Here is a 10,292-nt window from a genome sequence, read left to right as displayed (position 1 = left end):
GAAGGACAGAAGAAAGGAGGGAAAAACAGGTGAATGGGCAGGAGGATGGGTGATGTATGAACAGATGGATAAAAGGACAGATGGAAGGAAGGACAAGAAAGTAAATGGTCATCATCCATCTATCTGTCCAGCCATCCATCCACTTTCTGGCCATTTACTTTATTTACTACAGTAAAGTAAATGACCAGAAAGTGGATGGATGGCTGGACAGATAGATGGATGATGTCTGAGAGATGACCAGAAGGACAGAAGAATGGATGGCTGGAAAGACAGATGAGTGGGTCACTGGATGAGACAATGGGCAAATTAAGCCAAAATCACTTGAGCAGTCACCAGAGTTTGCAGCTTGACAATGAGGCCCCTGCTGGGGGCACTTGTAGGAGATTTTGTTATCAGCAGGTATGGATTAACAAGGTCATCACCTGACCTCAACCTCTATCCCTGTGGGGAATGCTTGTTCAAACTTCTCCCTCCAACCCAGAGGGGCATGGAAAATTCAGAAAGCCAAGACTATGGCTGCAGGTCTGAGAACAGGCCAAGGACCCAGCATTCCTTCTCCCACTGAGACGCTGCCCCTCACCACCTCAGGGCACCAGCCCGAATTGGGGCAAGCTTCCTTTATGAATGAGGAGAAAAGCTTGGACCAAGACCCATGGAGATTGAAATGGGCACTGGATTCAAAAACACTTACTTGTAGGAGGCTTATCTGGACCAGGTTCATTATAACCTAGAAACAAAGAAGTCATATGTAAGAGGAGGTGGCGGAACGGTCCCCGACACGCCATGCTTTTGTCCACATGGAGCCCCTGCCTGGGTGCCCTTCCCTTTGTGTATCTAGAGATTGTGGATACATTTATGTACCGTCTAATATTTGACTTAAATGTCTTCACCACTAAAAATAATTTCCTGATATTTCAATTAGCATTGACCCTTCCCTACACATGACTCCAGCATGCTTCCAATGAGAGACTCTCATTACCTTTGTGTTCACAAGTCTTATCTCCCACATATTCATCCATCCATGCCCCCCACCTCTCCTTCCAGGCCTCCTCCAATCTGTTCCTCCACCCAATGAACATTTATTAAGGGTTTACTATGAGCAGGGCTCCCTTTACATTTGGGGAACATAGGGTAGAATAAAACAGTCTCCGCCCCTCTGGAGATTACATTAAAACAGGATGCACATGTAACCTATCTCTGTCCCTGGTGCCAGGCAGGGTAATAGTAGCTACTTGGTAAATCTAAATGAAGGAACCAAATGAAACATATAAGCCACGCAGTTTACAAGGGGGAAAACCTGAACAGGTCCCTGCAAAGGCCAAGTTGAAAGGACTTGATGTCAGCTCAGATCAACAAGACCCAACCTGCCCCTGTGTGTTTATCACAGCACTATCCACAATAGCAAAGATGTGGAATCAACTTATGTGCCCATCAACAGATGAATCAATAAAGAAAATGTGGTATACATACAGAATGGAACACTGTTCAGCCATAAAGAGAAATAAAACCATGCTGGTGAGGTGGTAGAGAAAAAGGAATGCTTATACACTCTTGGCTGGAGTGTAAATTAGTTCATCCACTGTGGAAAGCAGTGAGGTGATTCCTCAAAGAGCTAAACATAGAACTACCATCTGACCCAGAAATCCCATCACTGGGTACATGCCCAAAGGAATATAAAGTTTTCTATTATAAAGACACATGTTCATTGCAGCACTATTCACAGTAGTAAAGACATGGAATCTACTTAAATGCCCATCAATGATAGACTAGATAAAGAAAATATGGTACATATACACCATGGAATACTATGTAGCTATAAAAAAGAATGAGATCAAATCCTTTGCGGGAACATGGATGGAGCTGGAGCTCATTATCCTCAGAAAACTAACGCAGCAACAGAAAGCTAACGCAGGAACAGAAAACTAAATACCACCTGTTCTCACTTATGAGTGGGAGCTAAATGATGAGAACACATGGCCATAGAGGGGAACAGCACACACTGGGACCTACTTGAGGGTGGCGGGTAAAGGGTGGGAGGAGGCAGAGGATCAGGAAAAATAATTAACGGGTACTAGGCTTAATACTTAGGTCATGAAATAATCTGTACACCAAATCCCTGTAACACGAGTTTAACTATATAAAAAACCTGCAAGTGTGCCGGGCACGGCGCTCATGCTTGTAATCCCAGCACTTTGGGAGGCCGAGGTGGGCGATCACCTGAAGGTGGGAGTTCGAGACTAGCCTGACCAACATGGAGAAACCCCGTCTCTACTAAAAATACAAAATTAGCTGGGCATGGTGGTGGGTGCCTGTAATCCCAGCTACTCGGGAGGCTGAGGCAGGAGAATCGCTTGAACCCAGGAGGTGGAGATTGCGGTGAGTCGAGATGGAGCCATTGCACTCCAGCCTGGGCGACAAGAGCGAAACTCCGTCTCAAAACAAAACAAAACAACCTTCAAGTGTATTCCTGAACTTACAAGTTAGTAAAAAAGAATGAATCCATGTCTTTTGCAGCAACATGGATGAAACTGAAGTTACCTTAAGTGAAACAAGTCAGACACAGACAGACAAATATCACACATTCTCACTCAAAAGTGGGAACTAAACAATGTGTGGACAAGAACTCAGAGAGGGGAATGATAGACAATGGGGGCTTGGAAGGAGGAGGGAGTATAATCCCAGTGGGTGATGAGAAATTACTTACTGGATACAATGTATGTTATTTGAGTGGTGGATACTCTAAAAGCCCTGACTTCACAGCTATATAATCTACGCATGTAACAAAATTGCACTTGTACCCCATAAATATACACAGACAATGGTGATGATGACAATAGTCATAATAATAAAAAACATCAAGACCCAGGCTAACCAAAAACTTACTGTGGGCATGGACAAGTCCCTTCCCCTCTCTGTGCCTCAGTTTCCCTCTTTGCTAAAATAAGAGTAATGAAAGCCCAGGATGTCTCTCTATATCCTGGTACCTACATTAAGGTACCTCATATAAGTGATATGGGGTGCCCACTTGTGGGGTCATAAGCACTGTTCGTAGGTTGGTAGTGGAGGGGATAAAAGGGGAACTATTTTATCAATTCTCCATGGTCATGCTTCGCCTCTCAGAACCCCGTATGGGGGATGCCTTTTTAAATATTGTCTTTTCCTGGGTTCTAGACTGATGTTGACACCCAGTGTGCCTGAAGCTTAGACCCCCTAAGCCATCCTGGTACTGAGGCCTCACATAGGAGAGAAGCCCATCCCTCGTCAATGGTGAGAAGAAAGCAGGGAGGGGAAATGTGTTTTTGTCCCCCAAATGCCCCCACCAGGAAGACTCTTCTGTGAGTGAAATACATAGTGTGGAACATAACACTGAATGCTGACAAGTAGAGTTCATATCCTGGTTCCACCACTGTCAAGCTATACCCACTTGGGTAAATTGCTTAACTTGTCTAAGCCTCAGTTTCTTCATCTGTAAAATGGGCCCAATCTTGCATGGTGGTAATAGGAGGGTCAGTGGTAATGCCAAGACTTGAACCCCAAGTCTTTCCTTAGAGACCTGGCAAAAAGACAACCCCCTGACTGCAGCAGGGGATGGGGGGTGGGGGGCAGGGAGATGGGGCCGAGAGCTGCTCACCATTAAGGTAGAGACTGTCTTTGTCCAGAGAGTAAGGGCCCAGCCGGGTGATGCCATGGGTCTGCTGGCTCAGCTCATGGAACACTTGCTTGGTAGGCAGACCTGGGCCGCTGGGGGACTGCAGGTAGGTGCAGAGGATGTCCACTCGTGTCTCAGTGCTGTTCTTCACAGACCTGAGGAGGGAGAGGTGCACCTTTGGGGGATGAAGGCCACCTGGCACCCCTCCACTTGGGGTCACTGCACAACTCATAGTCCATGTTTTGGTCTCATTGACAATTTGCAGTTTCTCTACCTGGCCTTCTCTATCGTCTCAGGATCTTTGCACTTGCTGTTACTTCTGTCTGGAAGCCTGTCCCCATTTCTCCTTACCTGGAAAACTTCCTGGTCATCCTCCAGGTCTCAGCTTAGAGGTCTCCCTCCTCCCTCCCCCTCCTTCCCCTCCTCCTCCCCCTCCCCCTCCCCTTCCTCTCTTCCTAGGCAAGGTCAGGAGCCTCATGTGGGTCCCACAATCCTTTACTCTTCCCCTGTCACTGCCCTGGTCACCCTCTATGCAATCATAAATTATTTATTCCTGTTCCTTCCGGAACATGGCCTCCACGAAGGAGGAAATAAACCAGTTTAGCTTACTCTTACTATATTGAAGCCCTAGAACCTAGCAACCCTTGACAACTCCCTGCAAACATCAAAGTGCTAATGAATGGAGAAACTAAATACAGCATGGACATCAAAGAGACACCTGCATGTGTATGTTTACTGCAGCACTCTTCACAATAGCAAAGATATGGAACCAGCCTAAGTGTCCATCAATAGAAGACTGGGTAAAGAAAATGTGGGGTGTGTGTGTGTGTGTGTGTGTGTGTGTGTGTGTATACGTTCAGTCATAAAAAGAATGAAATCATGTCTATTGCAGCAACATGGATGGAATGGGAGGCCATTATCTTAAGCGAAACCACTCAGCAATAGAAAGTACAATACTGTATGTTCTCACTTATAAGTGGGAGCTAATGGACTCCATGTCTATCAGCTCAAGGTCAAATACCATCTGTTCTCACTTGTAAGTGTGAGCATGGATGCCAGGTCCATGTACACATGGACATAGAGTGTGGAATAATAGACACTGGATACTCAGAAAGGTGGGAGAGTGGGAGAAGGATGAGAAGCCTCACTTAATGGGTACAGTGGACACGATCGGGTGATGGGTAAACTAAAAGCTACTGTCTGGAAATCTACTGTCTGCAGACTTCACTATGCAATATATGCATGTAACAAAAACTGCGCTCGTACCCCTTAAATCCACTTAAAAAAAGGAATGGTAAGATTAAAAAAAGATATAGCCCACCCCAACCTGAGGGGGCCCTCACAGTCAGAACTCTAAGTTCTTGGTGGTGGGCTGTGGGTTGGGCAGTTTCTCACCTTAGCGCGATGACCCTGCAGCCTGTGTACCGTGCGCCCAGGCTGCTCTTCTGGAACAAAGGACTGAGCTGCAGAGAGAGAGGGGAGCGCAGGTTGGCAGAGGCAGGCAGGCAACAGCCCTAGGATGGACATGGCAGGGCTGCAGGGGGAGGCAGGCCTCTCACCAGGTGTTGCATGAGGCTGTCTGTGATGTTGAACTTGAGAGAGCCAGGCTGGCCCATGTCCGCCATATAGCGCAGGTTGTTGATGGTGAAGTTCAGTGTGAACGGCTCTTTGCTGAGCTCCCCGGCTAGGGCTGGGGGAAGAGAGAGATGAAGCTCTTTTGGAAAGGATGATGGGTGGGTGGAGGGTGGTGTGGGATAGGGTGGGGGCAGTGTGTTCCAAGGACCCCATGTCCACCTCTCAATAAACCCAAGGGTGACTTTTAATGTTGACAACTCCAGCAGCCAGCAAAGGTGTGCTTAATGATTTGGGAGGTCCAGTGCACTCCTTCTACCCAAATGCAGGAAGGGAGGATTCTGTAAACAGTACTGATGGTTCTGATCTTTCCCAGGGGAAAGGCTCCATATTGCCACACTGACGCAGAAGGGATGACTCCAGACATTTTCTAAAAATTAATAAATATTATCTCTCTCTTTCCCTCTTGACCCGTTGATTCTTCTCTGCCTTTCTCCCATTTCTCTCTCTCCCCGGCACTCTCAGCCAGGTATGCTAACCTGCTATGCATTGGTTAAGACAGCCAACAATCCTTGCAGCCATAACCAACCTCTCTGCACCTCGGTTTACTCATCTGTAAAATGGGATAATGACAATGGCTCACAATAATGAATCCTGCCTCAATGGTTGTTATGGAGCTTAAAGAAGTTAATCTTTGTAAAGCATATAAGCACTGCTGGGCACACAGGTCAATATGGTGTATATGTTTATTATATAAAATGTATCAGCAAATGCTTTCTAATCACTCCCTCTGTGTGGAACTTGGGTGTAAGTATGAGCTAAGGTTTAAGACAAACCTCTGGAAGAAAAGTTTACCTCTCCTTCTCTCCCTGCCTTTCTTCTTTTCATCACTCGTGAACTTCCTTCTGTTCATTCTTCCTTCTCTCCTTTCCTTCCATCCTTTCTCCTTTCCTTCCGTCTTTCATTCTATTAATGCATCCTTTCTTGCTTGCTTCCTTCCTTTCATTGTACCTTCTATCATCTGTCTATTCTTCCTCCTCCTTCTCTCACTTCTTTCCTTCCTATCACCCATCCATCCGTTTATCCATCCATCCACCCATTCATCTATCCATCCATCCACCTACCCACCCATCTGTCCATCCATCCATCCATCCACTCACCCATCCATCCATTCACCCATCTATCCATCATCCATCTATCCATCCATCCATCTATCCATCCCTTCACCCACCCACCCATCTGTTCATCCATCCATCCATTCACCCATTCATTCACCCATCCAGCAATCTATCCACGCATCATCCATATTTCCTTCATTACATCTTCTTTTCTTCCTTCCATCTACTTATCCATCTTTTTTCCTCCTTTTTTCTCTCATCCATTTTTCTTCCTTCAATTCACTCATTCATCCTCTTTCCCTTCCTCCTTCCATTCATCAGTTCTTCCTCCCAGCTGTCACTCCTTCCTTCCATCCAACTACCTTGATTTCATTCCATATATATGGAATGCTACAGTACTCCAGGAACATTTAAAGAGCTGGATAGTGATAAATAAAACACATTCAATGGAAATGACATTTTTTTTTTTTTGAGACGGAGTTTCACTCTTGTTGCCCAGTCTGGAGTGCAATGGTGTGATCTCAGCTCACTGCAACCCCCGCCTCCCGGGTTAAAGTGATTCTCCTGCCCCAGCCTCCTGAGTAGCTGGGATTACAGGTATGTGCCACCACACTCAACTAACTTTTTGTATTTTTAGTAGAGATGGGGGTTTCACCATGTTGGCCAGGCTGGTCTTGAACTCCTGACCTCAGGTGACCCACCTGCCTCAGCTCCCCAAAGTGCTGGGATTACAGGCATGAGACACCGTGCCTGACCGAAGGTGACATTAACTCATGTTTCCTTCTACCATTTGAGAAAAGATGATCCCTGGAACTGATGGAAACGAGTGAGTTCCTTGGGGGAAAGTGAGTGGGAAATGTGAGAAGTAATTGGGTATGAATTACTTTGTAGGAGTGATTTTGGTATCAATAAGAGCCTGTCTGTGGTCCTGGTTGGGAGGGATGGAGCCAGTGAGGGTGCTGGAATGGATGGGTGGTCACAGCTGCCAAGGAAGTAAACACCAGGAATAAAATCCTAAGTGTGTTACATCTTTCAGGGAAAGGTGGCAGTGGTGGTGGCTCTTGTTATAAAAGTTTGTGCTTCTCTGTGTTCCATTCAGCCAGGAGTCAGAGCACCATCCCTGGGTGTGTGTGGTGGGGGGATGGAGAGATGGGGAGGGTGGGAGATTGCTGCAACCTCCAATTTAACCCACATTTCTATACACCTCCTCTGCACTCTTTTCCATCTAAAGTGTGGGTAGCAGAAGAAGGGGTTTGCTGTCTGAGCGCCTTCTATTTTTTTAGGGGAAACGAGGTGGTCACAGACACACAGAGATCTGGAATACTCACGGCTGGCCGTGGTGCTTGAGCCCGGATGGCTGTAACCTGCAGGGACAGAGTGCGATGGTGAGGAAGGGGGAAGGGGAGTGATCTTCTATGAAGAGGCAACTTGGCTATTGAAGAGTTGGCCATTCTAGAGATGGTGCGTTAGTGGCTGGACCATCGTAGCTGTGATTTATTAAAAGGAAGACAGAGCCCCTACCCGACATAGATTAGAGTCTACTCCCTCATCCATTAATGCATCCCAGAGAGACAAAGACTTTTTTCAACGCACTCTGATGTGAGCTCAGGTGGAAGCTGCACTAGGTGCAGGTGCAGGGACCAACCGCAGCAGATTGCACTCAGTGGGGAAGAGGTGGAGACTCACACCCCAGCACGGCCCTCTACTGTAGACATGGTCACAGCAGAAGCCGGTGAGAAAACACCCCAAGCACTTGAGCTGGGGACTCCATTATCTTGGAGGTGCCAGGCAGGAGGTGCATACATCTGGGGCTCTTAGCGGGTATAGTCCTTGTTTGTTCGAGGCTGGAGGTGGGGAGAAGAGAAGGCAGTGGACTCTGGCCTCTTCTGTGCCTAAGGGCTGGGACTCAGGTGGAGGCAGCTTACAGGGTTGTAAAGACTTGTAAAGCCTCAGCATACTCACAGATCTGTTGGGTATAAACTGCACAGGTGCAGGGAGACAGGCTGGGTAGGAGGTGGGATGAGGAAGAGAGAAGAATAAAGAGGGAGGATGTGGGACCAGCGGAGCTGCAAAATGGATGGTAGCCACTCACCATTGACAAGGAGACTGTCCCTGTCCAGGGTGTAGGGGCCCAGCTCAGTGATGCCATGGGTGAGCTGGCTCAGCTCCCAGTACAGATGCTCTTTGTCCAGTCTAAAGCCTACGGGGTTGGGGTGGTAGGTGCAGATGGCATCCACCTGAGTGGCTGTCGTCTTCTTCTTGGGCCTGGGGAGGGTAGATGAAGGGAATGAAAACAAATGGATTGCTTAGGAGGAGGTCCTGAGATTCCCTGAGGTCATAACACGAAGAGGCCAGAGAAAATCAAAAGCCTGGTAGAGAGGTGAGAAGCCAGACTTAGATTCTCTGAGTGCACCAACTCCCAGACAGCTTGGGACAGTGAGCAGAGTCATGGATACAAATTTTCATTAAATTGCAAAGCCCAAACCTGCATGCTCTGACATGGGGACAGGAGAGCTTATATTTGAGAAAGGGGAAGAGTTGGAATTGGGGATTAGAGCAAGCGGAGAAGGTGTATTTGTCTTGAGAGAAATCCTGGGGACAGATTCATGCACATGGATACAATGCCCTCATTGGTAAAAAGAGCAGCAGGAGGGGATTCAGAAGAATATGATAAGGGTAGGGGTCCAATCCTGGACCCTGCAGAATCTCTCAGTTGAGATCAGCCCTGCAGAATCTCTCAGTTGAGGTGGGCAGGTGATAGGACCAGGAGACAAGCTGGTCCTGGATCCAGCACCTCCTGACTGCTACCTCTGCTGAGAACATGCACAGGGAGGATAGGAAGGAAGAAGCCCACTGGAAACACTTGGGAAGGCCATATTGGCTATTCTGAGGTCTCACCTGAGCAAGGCCAGTCTGCAACCAGAGTACAGAGGACCAACACTGGTGTTCTTGAACAAGGGGTCAAGCTGCAAAAGACAGGGAGAGAGGAGAAAGTAGTCAGAGAGGTAGGGCAATATGGTTATCTGTGGATGGGAGGGACAGCAGTGGGTGTGGCAGGAATGAGGTGGTGGGTGTGGCAAGAGTAAAGTGGGCAGGGCAGGAGTGAGGTGGGTGGGGCAGGAGTGAGGTGGGTGGGGCAGGAGTGTGGTGGGTGGGGCAAGAGTGAGGGGTGTGGCAGGAGTGAGGTGGGCAAGTGTAAAGCTTAGGCATGGTAGAAGTAAGGCAGGTGTGGCAGGAATGAGGTGGGCAGAGCAGGTGTGAGGTGGGCAGGGCAGGTGTGAGGTGGGCAGGGTGGGAGTGAGATGGGTAGGACAGGAGTGAGGTGGCAGGAACAGGAGTAAAGTGGGCATGGCTCTCACCAGGCGCTGAAGCACCTTCTCTGTGTTGTTGAAGATCACGGAGTATGAAGGCAGCATGTCTTGCCTGTACTCCAGGTTGGTGATGGTGAAGGTGAGGGTGAACAGCACCAGGGGTGGTCCTACGGCTGCAGCAGGGAAGGGAGAGGAGAGGCCAGACTGAGTCATGTCTGGGAGAAATATAGGGCATCTCGCATGTGTGTCTTGAAGTGTTGGGGAGGGTTTCCCTCCAGGGTGGGCAGTTTCCTCAGGGAGGAGACCCCAGACATCAGCCTTAAATGAGAAGTACTAGAAATAAGTAAAAAATTGCACTCGGTCAATAGATACATCGCCAAGGAGAAAGCAATAATCTCTGACCCTTCAGTTGGCTAAAATTCCAGACAGACATCCTTGTTTTTTAATTCTTTTAACCCAAATTGTTTGAGATCCACACATTTGTTGATTGTTTAAAAAAACTGAAGAGACACTTACATTTTGCATTTTTTATGTGTCAGGACCTGTTTTAAGTGCTTTGCTTACATTTTAACTCATTTAAACTTGGAGGCAAAATCTTTAGAGGGAGACAGTACTATTTTTTTTTTTTCTTTTTTTTTTTTT

The 10,292-nt window shown here is 47.5% G+C and overlaps 1 protein-coding gene across 1 annotated transcript in view; it reads right to left on the bottom strand.

Moving 5' to 3' along the window:
• Window positions 1-10,292, bottom strand: part of MUC16 (mucin 16, cell surface associated) — a 146,342-nt gene that overhangs the window by 20,527 nt on the left and 115,523 nt on the right. Inside the window, 3 exon segments of the mRNA XM_037728349.1 lie at window positions 8,432-8,604; window positions 9,238-9,305; window positions 9,699-9,823. Of these exon segments, the coding sequence (XP_037584277.1) occupies window positions 8,432-8,604; window positions 9,238-9,305; window positions 9,699-9,823 (366 nt within the window).

The sequence above is a fragment of the Cebus imitator genome, unplaced genomic scaffold (assembly GCF_001604975.1).
Source record: "Cebus imitator isolate Cc_AM_T3 unplaced genomic scaffold, Cebus_imitator-1.0 Scaffold263, whole genome shotgun sequence".
In the NCBI taxonomy this organism is placed as follows: domain Eukaryota; kingdom Metazoa; phylum Chordata; class Mammalia; order Primates; family Cebidae; genus Cebus; species Cebus imitator.
Note: the sequence above shows the minus strand (reverse complement) of the source record. Positions and strands in the feature narration are given on the sequence as shown.